General features: G+C 42.0%; 1 protein-coding gene across 3 annotated transcripts in view; it reads right to left on the reverse strand.

Annotated features, from left to right (window-relative positions):
• Positions 1-13,058, reverse strand: part of LOC105465592 (Rho GTPase activating protein 18) — a 203,398-nt gene that overhangs the window by 38,815 nt on the left and 151,525 nt on the right. For all 3 annotated transcript variants that reach the window (XM_024787858.2, XM_011714092.3, XM_071096445.1), the window contains 2 exons: positions 3,559-3,724; positions 996-1,087 (listed from right to left, as the gene is read on the reverse strand). In XM_024787858.2, the coding sequence (XP_024643626.1) occupies positions 996-1,087; positions 3,559-3,724 (258 nt within the window). The remainder of the gene's footprint in view (positions 1-995; positions 1,088-3,558; positions 3,725-13,058) is intronic.

The following is a 13,058-nucleotide window of genomic DNA, read 5'->3' on the forward strand; positions in this document are numbered from 1 at the left end:
TATTTGTCAGCCTCCTCCTGTTAATCACAGGTACTGCTGACAGCTCTCCATAGATACATGTTCTGCACACGGTGGCTAGCAGAGGCTGATGGGTGGGATAAACTGTGTAGAACAAAGTTTGTCAGGAGAAATAATGAGATGCAGGTTTGAAGGTAGTGGTAGATATGAGAGGAAAAAAGCACCAAATGTTAGTAGGTAAGACAGGGAATTGACTAGTTTGGAAGAGCGGAAGAATGAGTGCCAAGTAGATTGAGCCTTAGTACTGGATTAGCTTGCTGAGCCAATTAACTGCAAATCAATTTCTACTGTCCCAAGAAATTTCAGACACTGTGATATGCCTGGGCTGCAGCAAAGAATCTACAGCTTGGGTAGTTCGCAACTGAGTTGACCTGTCTTCCTCTCTGTGCGTTCCTTAGCTTTTCTCAAATGTAATCTGTGTTTCTGAACAATGATGGCTCAGAGGTTGCATGGAAATTTTTATATTGCCATAGATAATCCCCTTATGAATAATTGAGTGTTGACTACACAAGTGACTTAATAGTTTAGCAATCATTTTCTAATTCTACTTTATGGTTTCTTTGCCTACTTTGGAAATAGGCACTGGTAAATTAAATTGGACATCCTCACTGTAAATAGAAAAGCTTAGGAAATATACACAGGCATGAAATATTCATGAGGATGCAATTCCCTAGAAATTTATAAGCAGTTCCCACTCCTATGTATTATAGAATTGAAATCTCAATTATACAAAGCCAGCTAATATAAGACAGGAAAATGATGCCAAGTAATCACAGTTACAGTAATAACACAGAAAGCATCACCATGAATATAAAACTTATGAGCCCTTGAAACAAATTTGCTTCCTGAATAGAAAATCAAAGTACAAAACATGACAGTATATCAATTGGAAAACTATATTATAATAATATGAATACAAAAAACCACTATTAGCTTAAGTATGTTCTCTCTATGCTGACCGATCCAAGCCTACTTACTTTTTGAAAGATCAAGGGTATTCGAGTTCCTAGTACTTTCCTCTGATCTTGTTCTAATAGCACTGTCAATGGAATGCAAAAAAGACCAGAATCTGCAAGAAAAAATTGTCAATCTATAAAATATTAATATAAAAATGTTAAAGCATGAGATTTCTGATACTGTCAATCAGACAACTATATATTGAGCAACTACTAAGTGAATGACAGCATCTCAACATTATATATATGGTGGCCAATAGCAAAATCCTGGCCCTGACTTATAGAGGCATGTAGCAAGGAAAGACAGCTAAACAAATGATTGCGAATAATTACCAACATAATTACAAAAGTGCAAACTGCTGCATAAGAGAAATAGAGTACTGTGACAGCATGAAAAATATCCAGATAATTTACTAAATGTAATCAAATTAAAAATTCTTACTTAAAAGCAAATATTGGCCAGGTGCAGCGGCTTATGCCTGTAATCCCAGCACTCTGGGAAGCCAAGGTGGGAGGATTGCTTGAGCCCAGGAGTTCAAGACCAGCCTAAGCCTGGGCAACATAATGAGACTCTATCTCTATGAAAATTTAAAAAAAAAAAAAAGTTAGGCAGGTATGATGGCAGGCTCCTATAGTCCCAGCTACTTGGGGGGCTGAGGTTGGAGGATAGCTTGAGCCTGGGAGGTTGAGGCTATGGTGAGCCATGATTGCACCACTGCACTCCAGCCTCGGTGACAGAGCTGTCACCTTTTTATCACCAAAAAAAAAAAAGCAAATATCATTCGTCTTTTCCACATTAAATAGACACTGAACATTTTACAATACAGCAAAATATAAATATTTGCTTTCTAAGAAATCAGGCAAGATTAAGATCTTGTTCTACAAATGTTTCTTTTTAGAAAACAGATACTTTCTACTCTTAAATTTGTGGTTGTATACACTTAGAAATAGCTCCAGAAAAAAATGACGGTAATAATTTACAATTTTTCTAAATTAAAATCATATGCCTTGAGTCTGGTATGAACATGGCTTCTACCAGCACTTCCACCCTGCCCCCATCACTGAGTGGACAGTTAGCACCAAAGTGGTAACTTTTTCCTTTATGACCCACACCAGCATGGAAGCGAAAATCATCTGTGAACATGAAAAAGGGGATTATCTTGTGGTGTGAGGACAGACATTGGATATTGTGACACTTAATCGAGATGCCATTCAAAAGAATGCCAGTACCCAGTAAATAACTTTCCAGTTTGGGAATTCAGAAAAGATGTAATCTCAAAAATGCCAGGGGTCTAGGGTATAACATAAAATCAGTATCTTGGATAAGACAAACAGGTATTAAATAAAAATGGAAAGAAAGTCTATTAACAGTGATAGCCTTGATAAAACAATTTAATGTTTCTTTGCCAGGATGCAATTCTAAAACATACCAATAAAAAATTAAAAAAAAAAAAAAACTCTCTGAGCCACTTTAAAAATCTTGGGCACTGACCCACAACTGCTGAAATTGTATTTCTAGTTTATGTTTGGAGAAGACTTTGTGATGAGCTTCTCAGAAAGCATCTTAAGTCTTCATTATCAACAATGGACTTCGGAAAAAACAGAGCACCATTTAACTCAGAAATTCACCATCCTAGGCTTTAAGCTCAAATACTCAAAGGAACTAAGCACAGAATGAGGTCTTCTGGGGCCCAGCATGACAGGACAAGAAGGGAAGGTACACTTCAGTCCTACAGAGTAATTGCCTCTAAAACCTAAATCAGGTGAATACTCATCTTTGTGAATGTTACCATAGCAATTCCATAATCCTGATTCTTGGTTTCTCTTTAGGAGGTACCTCTAAGGTTAAATAAGAGGACAAAGAATCCTAAAGTAAAGCTTTGTCAACAGAGAATTATGTGGATTTCAAGACCAATAAATTACTGGAGAAACAAAAACTGAAGAGGTGTCTGTTCTCCATTATATCATAAAAAAATAAACTGTTTATTTAATGGGTAAAGCAAGGTACTTACAAAAAAAAAAACAAAACCACTCCACATTTCCATGATGAGTACAGTCTAGTGGTATTGTTGTGTCACAATGGTGGTATTTTCTTAATAGGGGAAAGAATGTCTTTGCAAAATAGGTAAAATTAGAATGTCGAGGAACAAAGGGGCAGACTACTAACTGGCCTATTTATTTTCTATCCAATGAATAAACAAAAGTAGTCACTGAGAATCAACAGTCTTAAAGTCATTTTTCAAGACCTGATTCTGGAAATAAGTATGTACACCAAATATGTATCTTTTTAAATATATAGTTTTTAAAGGAGAAAGCACATGAGTTACAATTGTTTCAGATTTTCCTTCTATGAGAATTAAATTATTTCATTATGCCTTTATTCTCTATAGTCTAGGACACAGTGTATCTCTATCCAGTTACAAAACTTTCGAAGGCAACATCTTAGAATATAAACTTTAGACGTCTTCAAGTGTTGGTTTATTTTGTAGGTGTTTTTCCCTGTCTCCCAGAAACACTGCTAAAAAGTCAAGTCCATCCTTGCGATTTGAGAAATAAATGCAACGATTTATCATTTCATGATTACCTCTTGTTTTGATTTTCACAGCCTTTTGTTGTTTCAGCTCAATACCCAATACATCATAGAGGGCAGTCAGCTCAATCAGAGCTAAATGGCAAACTTTCTTCATGTCCTGAGGTGCGAGGTCACCAATCCTTGTGGTACCCGTTTTGTCTTTTGGCAATCTGAAACTCTAAAATAAACATTAATATAGTAAAAGCTTACAGTATCTAACCTCCATTGCAATGCAAGAAGAAAAAACCAGCTACAGAAAGAAGTTATACTCAGAATAAGTGACAAGAAAAGCCACAGTATAATTTCTCCAGACAGAATGAAGAGTGATCCTGCCATGACGACGACCCCTAAAGCTGTGGAGTGTTCAAGAGTCAACATTCAAAGTCTGTCAGACAATGAATGGGACCGGACCGCAAACTCGGAGTATTAATACCAGTGGCTCGGAGGACAAGAGAGACAGTGAGCCCAATGGAGAAAAAGATTTCTAGTTAAGTGACCTTCAGAAAAGGAAGGCTAGAAGTCAAGCACAATCCATGAGGGGGAAGGGGAAGAAAAGGGGGAAAGGGAAGGGTAAAGAGAGGGGGAGAGGAGGGGGAAAAGAAAGAGGAGGGGGAAAAGAAAGAGAAGGAGAGGGAGGGGGAGAGGAGGGGGAGGAGAAAAGGGGAGGAAAAGGGGGAGGAGAAAGGGGGAGGAGAAAAGGGGAGGAAAAGGGGGAGGAGAAAGGGGGAGGAGAAAAGGGGAGGAAAAGGGGGGAGAAAAGGGGAGGAAACGGGGGGGGGAGGAAAGGGGAGGAAAAGGGTGGGGAGGAAAGGGGAGGAAAAGCGGGGGAGAAAGGGGAGGAAAAGCGGGGGAGAAAGGGAGGAAAAGCGGGGGAGAAAGGGGAGGAAAAGGGGGGGAGAAAAGGGGGGGAGAAAAGGGGAGGAAAAGGGCAGGGGAGAAAAGGGGGGGAGAAAAGGGGAGGAAAAGGGCAGGGGAGAAAAGGGGAGGAAAAGGGCAGGGGAGAAAAGGGGAGGAAAAGGGCAGGGGAGAAAAGGGGAGGAAAAGGGAGAGGGGAAGGGGAAAGAGGGAGGAGAAAGGGGAAAGGGAAACGGGGAGGGAAAAGGGAAACAGGGAGGGTGAGAGAGAAGGGGAGGGTGAGAGAGAAGGGGAGGGTGAGAGAGAAGGGGAGGGTGAGAGGGAAGGGGAGGGTGAGAGGGAAGGGGAGGGGAAGGGGAGGGTGGAGGGGAAGGGGAGGGTGAAGGGGAAGGGGAGGGGAAGGGGAAGGAAAGGGGAGGGGAAGGGGAAGGAAAGGGGAGGGGAGGGGAAGGAGAAGGGGAGGGGGAAGGAGAAGGGGAAGGGGAAGGAGAAGGGGAGGGAGAAGGGAAAGGGGAGGGAGAAAGGAAAGGGGAGGGTGAAGGGAAAGGGGAGAGGAAGGGGAGGGAGAAGGGAAAGGGGAGGGGGAGGGAGAAGGGGGAGGGAGAAGGGAAAGGGGAGGGTGAAGGGAAAGGGGAGAGGAAGGGGAGGGTGGAGAGGAAGGGGAGGGTGAAGGGAAAGGGGAGAGGAAGGGAGGGTGAAGGGAAAGAGGACAGGAAGGGGAGGGTGAAGGGAAAGGGGGGAGGGGAAGGGAGAGGGGAATGGGAAGGGGGAGGGGAGGAGGGGAGGGGAGGAGGGGGAGGAGGAGGGGGAGGAGGAGGGGAGGAGGAGGGGGAGGAGGAGGGGGAGGAGGAGGGGGAGGGGGAGGAGGAGGGGGAGGAGGGGGGGGAGGGGGAGGAAGAGGGGGAGGGGGAGGGGGAGGAAGAGGGGGAGGGGGAGGGGGAGGAAGAGGGGGAGGGGGAGGAGGAGGGGGAGGGGAAGGGGAGGGGGAGGAGGAGGGGGAAGGGGGAGGGGGAAAGGGGGAGGGGAACAGGAGAAGGAAAAAGAAAGGGAGAGGGAAAGGGAGAGGGAAAGGGAGAGGGAAAAGAAGAGGGAAAGGGAGAGGGAAAGGGAGAGGGAAAGGGAGAGGGAAAAGGAAAGGTAAAAGAAAGGTAAAAGGAGAGGGGAAGGAGAGGGGGAGGGGAAGGAGAGGGGGAGGGGAAGGAGAGGGGGAGGGGAAGGAGAGGGGAAGGAGAGGGGAAGGAGAGGGGAAGGAGAAGGAGAGAGGGGAAGGAGAGGGGAAGGAGAGGGGAAGGAGAGGGGAAGGAGAGGGGAAGGAGAGGGGGAGGGGGAAGGAGGGGGAGGGGAGGGGGAAGGAGGGGGGGAGGGGGAGGGGGAATGAGGGGGGGAATGAGGGGGGGAAGGAGGGGAGGGGGGAGGGGGAAGGAGGGGGGAAGGAGGGGAGGGGGGAGGGGGAAGGAGGGGGGAAGGAGGGGAGGGGGGAGGGGGAAGGAGGGGGAGGGGAAAGGAGGGGGAAGGAGGGGGAGGGGAGGAGAGGGGGAGGGGAGGGGGAGGAGAGGGGGAGGGGAGGAGAGGGGGAGGGGAGAGGGGGGGGGAGGGGGGAGGGGGAGGGGAGGGGGAGGGGAGGGGGAGGGGAGGGGAGGGGGAGGGGGAGGGGAGGGGAGGGGGAGGGGAGGGGGAGGGGAGGGGAGGGGAGGGGGAGGGGGGGGAGGGGAGGGGGAGGGGGAGGGGAGGGGGGAGGGGAGGGGAGGGGGGGGGAGAGGAGGGGGGGAGGGGAGTTGGGGAGGGGGAGAGGAGGGGGGGAGAGGAGGGGGGGAGGGGGAGGCGGGGGAGGGGGAGGCGAGGGGGGAGGGGAAGGCGAGGGAGGAGAAGGCAAGGGAGGGGAAGGCAAGGGAGGGGAAGGCAAGGGAGGGGAAGGCGAGAGGGGAGGGGGAAGGCGAGAGGGGAGGGGAAGGCGAGAGGGGAGGGGGAGGGGAGGGGAGGGGGAGGCAAGGGGGAAACAGAGGAAGATGACATGGAGAAGACAAGTACAGGGAAGAGAAAGAGGAATAGCAGCCATGAGTGTATGCTTAGAATGTGCCAGGTACTCTTCACATATACTTATGTATCTTTTAATTGTCACAGAAGCCAAGTAAGGTTGGTCCAGAAAGACTAGAGCACATTGGGTTAAGAGTGGAGGGACACAGGGAAACGAAGAGCATGGACTTCAGAGCTTACCAGTCATCTGTCTACTTACTAGTTGTGTGACTATGGTAATGGCTTAACCTTTCTTTCTGTAAACTGGGAGATGGAGGGGGAGGGAAAGGAGAAGGACAACAAAAAGGAGGAAGAGGAGGTGGATGGGCCACCGAATTTAGAGGGCTGTTGTGAGATTTAGTGCCCAGCACTTCCCAAGTAATTTTATGTGGTTGCTACTGCAGGTTGAGTATACCTCATCCAGACTGCTTGAGACCAGAAGTGCTCTGGATTTCAGATTTTGAAATATTTGTATATACACAATGAGACATCTTGGGATGGGTCCCAAGTCTAAACACAAAATTGATTTATGTTTTATATACACATAGCCTGAAAGCAATTTTCCAAAATATTTTAACTAATTTGCATGAAACTAATTTTGTGTTAAGTACTTATGTGTGGGATTTTTCACTGTGGCATCATGCCAGTGCTCAAAGAGGTTCTGATTTTGGAACATTTAGGATTTTTGATTTTTGGATTAGGGATACTCAACTTGTATATTACTTTCACTGCTGAATAAACTGGGACTAAGATGTTACTTCATAATCACAAGCACACAGTGGTATGTTTTTCTGCCTTTCTCAAATATCATCTTTTAATATTAAACACATTAAACATTAGAAAGCAAACCACAAGATAAAAAGGCAAATTTCACTAGTGTGTACATTTAATACAAATTACAATCCCATTGTGTTTACCCATTACTAAAACTGATCATTCTCTTACAGTTTGGGTTTACCTTTGAATTTTCCATTTAATTCAATTGCTGATTAGCTGATTTAACTGCATCTATTTTATTCCCTTTGCTTTGGTACTATTTGCATCTTATCGTTAATACTTCATCGTCTCAATACTAGGGCAAAAGACATGTCCTAAAGCAGTAATTCTCAAAGGGTAGTCCAGGGAACATTGGGGGTATCCAAACCCTTCCAAAACGTCCAGAACTATTTTAATAACTAGTAATGAGGCATTATTTTGCCTTTCAAACTCTCATTCTCTCATGAGTATACAGTGCAGTTTTCCAGATGTAAATGAGTGCCATTGCAACAGACTGAATGCAAACATAAATACGAGAATCCAGCTGACTTCAACTAAAACCAGACATTAGAGACTTGCTAAAATTAAAACCATGATACACTTAATTTTTAGAAAATATGACTATTTTCCATTTTGAGAAAAGGGTATTTATTTTAACTATAATATTCTTATATTAAATGGACTAATATTTTTTCAATTTCTCAATTTTATTTTCAGATATGGTAAGTGTCCATAAGTATAACCCACATAAACAGAAGGTTTTTGAGGCCCTTAATAATTTTTAAGTGTATGAAGGAGTTGTGAGATGAAAATGTTGGAGTCACTCTCCTAGAGCAATTTGTAAAACCTATGACTTTAAGTGAGAAGCTAATTCCCTTTAAGCAAACTCAATTCCAAAAGAGAGACTTCAAGTCCACTGTAAGAGGAAGGGGTCTTTCTTAACTGTTTGTAATGTGTTTTTTTCTAGGAGAACATTAAATAAACAGAATGAACATCACTGAAGATGGGGCCTAAGCAAATTTCCAGCAGGGGGCAGGATGGCCTCCATGGGGCACTGCACTGGATTCAAGAGGGTGGAGCCAGACCACAGGTGGCAAATCCTGTTTTCATCACTTACTATGTGACCTTTGGCAAACAATGTCCCCTTCTGCGCCTTAGCCTCCTCATCTGTAAAATGAGAACAACTGAACCTAACTTATAAGGTTGTGGTGAAGATCAAATGATAAATAGCACTCAAAAAGTATTACATATTATATTTTTTCATGGAGCTTTTAAAATAATATCAGCATGTCATGGTCTTCCTTTATTCCTATGTGTCATGGCAAGGTAAGAAAAAAATGAAAATAATAATTATCTTATCGAAAGACAGTTTATTTAATTCTGCAAAAGTCCTAATAAGGTAAGAATTATTACAGCATCTTCTAGGTGGAGAAACTGAGACTCAGTTAAGTCCCTTATACATGGCCACAAAGCCAGTGATGTCATGAGGATGCAAATTCAGTTCTCCTAAATCCTAAGTTTTGTAACCCTTCTGTTTTACTCCATATTTCCCATCCACCAGAGTAGGCAGGGAGATATCTAGGTTGATAGGTGTTCATGTGGTACCGTGAGCCCCTCAAGGAGAGCAGCCACTTCTTAACCACTTCTGTAACCCTGTTGTACCACAGACCTGGCACACTATGGGTGGTCTGTCACAGTCCACTAAATGAATGAAGACGCACATCCTACAGGGAGGAGAGCAAAGAATCAAACTCAATGAGGTGGAGGGCCCCTGGCTTCGTGTTCCCCTGATTTTCTGTGATTTCTACTGAGTTTTCCTTTTTAAAAATCACACAAAACTGGTCACTTTTTCCCATGTTTGGTCCTATATTTCTGGTAATTGCTTCATTTTCTGAATGCTAAACCAACCATATTTACCTTTTTTTTTTTAGTGCTAAAAGTTTCATTAAAATCAATTGCTTTGTGTCTAATAAGCCAAGCACACGTAATACAGGCATTTAAAGCATTACTCAAGGTAAATGTTTACAGAATCCTGAAATATTATTAATTCAAACATTTGATTTACCTAGCGATATATGTCATGAGCTTATTTATTTATTTATTTAAACATTGTGCTTAATGAAGGAGTTAGTTCTTTATCCCAATGTTTAATTCATAGCAGCAGCTTTAAATATTTATGAAGTTTCCTGTCGTTTTTTGTTTAGTTAATAGACTGAATGGTTCAGTTCGTTGGCTAAGAGAAAGCAGTGAAATTTCAGCAAGAGAAAAGTTCTCTACCTCTTGGAAAATGTGTTTAAAGAAAATAATAAGGCCAGGCATGGTGGCTCATGCCTATAATCTCAGCACTTTGGGAGGCTGAGGCGGCTGGATCACCTAAGGTCAGGAGTTCAAGACCAGCCAGACCAACATGGTGAAACCCCATCTCTACTAAAAACACAAAAACTAGCCGGGCGTGGTGGCAGGTGCCTATAATCCTAGTTACTCAGGAGGCTGAGGAAGGAGAATCACTTGAACCCAGGAGGTGGAGGTTGCAGTGAGACAAGATTGCGCCATTGCACTCTAGCCTGGGAAACAAGAGTGAAACTCAGTCTCAAAACAAAACAAAACAAAAAAAAAAAGAAAGAAAAAAGAAAAGAATAAAATAAAAATTTTCAAAAAAAAATATAAGGTCATTGATTCCCATGTGTTACCATAAATTAACTAGGTAGCTTTCCCTGGCTGTGTTGCTCTTTTGTAGGATTTGCATTTGGGAGTCCTTAGGCATTTCATCACTAATAATCAACTTGACTTTTTAACTCATCAAATCGCTCTAGCTTTGACTTGGAAAGCAAGAGAAAGGCTTCAAAAGCGTAGTCATTGATGTCAAGCCTCAGCATGTCAAGTTACTTCTCTAACTTGTTTCCATGTATGAAAAATAGGGATATCTACCTCCTGGATGTCATCTAATAAATAAAATAATTACAGACCATAATATCTGAGATATAATGTGTACACACTACGTAGGGCTAAGTTTTCAAACTAAAGCAAATTAAAGGTTATAAAACCTGATCTCCAAATTTAAGAGGAGAAATTTGAATCCACTGTGAGAGATCATAAAGAATTAACAAAGACTGCTCGATGCTGTGAGGAAAAGGAAGTGAATATGAAATGAGGTCAACAGAGAACAATGTATTACACAAAGCCTACTGCTTATTTACAGAAGCAGAGGAGCATGGAACAGAAATGGAACTGAAGGTTTTATCTACTTAGACACCTGCCTCAGAGTAGTGAATAGAAATCTTACTTCTTCAACCATGGGAAGGACTTGTAGAAATTTAACAGAGTCCACACCTTCTAGAAGACAAATGGACTAAAAAAAAGTTTGTATAGATGAGTATAAGCCTATTTGCATAAACAAATACATGGACAGATTAACAATAATGTCTAAAGGATGCAACCTAAATCAAAGGTGATTTCATATATTTATTTGATCTAATATAAGTTCATGATCAGGAAAGATAGAACAGGAAAACTGATCTTGAGCTAGTCTCTGAAGAATAGATTAAGGTTTCCTTGGCAAATACAGAACAACAGAGGGGTAGAAATGGAGAGGTCATTTTAAACTTGGGGCACAACATGAATATAATTAAGAAACTAGGTGAAGGTAAATTAGTTAAAGAGAGAAGAAAATGGCAGAGGGAGTTTTGTTTTGAAAGCTCTCAAGTGGAGACTGATTATATTTCATTCCATTGTTAGAGTCAACAACTTAAAAGCCAACAATGTCTTCATTTTGTTTAATTAGATTCTACTATCTTTCAATTTAAAACCTTTCCATATTTTGCGATGAAGACTGTCACTTTGAAAACATACTTTTCGGCCGGGCATAGTGGCTCATGCCTGTAATCCCAGCACTTTGGGAGGCCGAGGTGGGCAGATCACAAGGTCAGGAGTTCAAGACCAGCCTGGCCAACATAGTGAAACCCTGTCTCTACCAAAACTACAAAAAATTAGCCAGGCATGGTGGTGCGTGCTTGTAATCCGAGCTACTCAGGAAGCTGAGGCAGGAGAATCTCTTGAACCTGAGAGGCAGAGGTTGCAGTGAGCCAAGATGGTGCCTGGGCAACAGAGCAAAACTCCATCTCAAGAAAAACAAAAACAAAAACAAAAACATACTTTTCCTGAGGATAGTCTGGCAGAGTGGATCATCATTTTAGGCCAATTTGCATACTCTTTTACTTTTCCCATTAGGTATAAACACAAAGTTTTAAAAATATACAAGAAGGCCAGGCACTGTGGCTCATGCCTGTAATCCTAGTGTTTTGGGAGGCCAAGGCAGGAGGATCACCTGAGGAGAGGAGTTCAAGACCAGCCTGACCAACATGGTGAGATCCCGTCTCTACCAAAAATACAAAAATCAGCCGGGCATGGTGGCGGGCACCTATAATCCCAGCTATTTGGGAGGCTGAGGCAGGAGAATTGCTTGTATCCAGGAGGTGGAGATTGCAGTGAGCTGAGATCGCGCCATTGCACTCCAGCCTGGGCAACAAGAGTGAAACTCCATCTCAAAAAAAAAATATATATATATACACACACACACAAATATATTTATACACACATATATACACATACACACACACACACATATATACAAGAGAGCCTGGAAACAATTCAGATGTCCACCATTAGGGGACTGACTTGAAAAATTATGATACATCCATACAATGGAGTACAATGTATCTAACAAAAAGAAGTGAGAAATATTTCTCTATACTACTATGGTATGATTTCCAGAATACACCAGTAAGTCAACAAAACAAAAATCAATGTGGAAGAAACTGCATAGTGAGCTACCAGTTTTCTATGAACAGAAGGATAAACCATGATATTAAAAGGAAAGAAAATTTGCTTCTAAGAGGAGGGATTGAATAGGTTGGTATATATATATGTGTATATACATGTATATATGTATATACACATATATATACTAACATATATGTATACACACATACATAAATACATACACACACACATATATTTGAATATTCATATATATATATATATGAAAGTTTGCCTCTAAGAGGAGGGATTGAATAGGTTGGTAGCTGAAGGATAAAAGCTAGACTTTTAATACACTTTGTTTTTCAACTTTAATGTTGGACTACATAAGTATTTTACATACTTATAAACCAAAATTAAATTTCAAGAAAAGCAATCTCTAAAAATTGATAATAAAATAAAGAAAATTAACCAAACCAGGTATGCAGTTGATGGCTTAACCATCCAAAGAGTAACAATCCTAGACAACTTAAAACACAATAATTATAAAATCCCTTTTAGGATGTACCCCCAAAACACACACACACACACACACACACACACACACACACACACACAATAAAGAAAGAAAAACAAGTTTAAACCATTTCTAGTAATCATATTATTGATGGTAATATTAGCATACTCTGAGAATACTGTGCATTAGCGTAGGATAAAGCAAACATGCAATTATGTGATATTCTAAATATATCATCTGCCATTTCCTGAGAACTACAATTCTCAGCATGGGAGACAGAAGATGCTCATGTACTTCTGTGTCCTCTGAAAAGGCTCAAAAGTAATGACCAGCCCAGAGAAATGAACACTTCTAGTGTCCTGATCATAGTCACAAAAGTCTATTTCTGCTCAACGGAATCAGGGTTTCCTGCAGAAACAAATCGGTCTAGGTCTGGAACAGAAAATACACCAGACAAGCCTATAAAATCTTGTCCAGGATGTCAAATATGTATAAATCTATGAGTTAAGACTATTTTTACAAATATATATAAGTCCATGAGTTAAGACTATTTTTTACAAAGCAAATTAAAACATTAATTGGTCACAGGTGAAAACTGTAAGTCAACAATTTCTGA

Source organism: Macaca nemestrina, chromosome 5 (genome assembly GCF_043159975.1).
Source record: "Macaca nemestrina isolate mMacNem1 chromosome 5, mMacNem.hap1, whole genome shotgun sequence".
Lineage (NCBI taxonomy): Eukaryota > Metazoa > Chordata > Mammalia > Primates > Cercopithecidae > Macaca > Macaca nemestrina.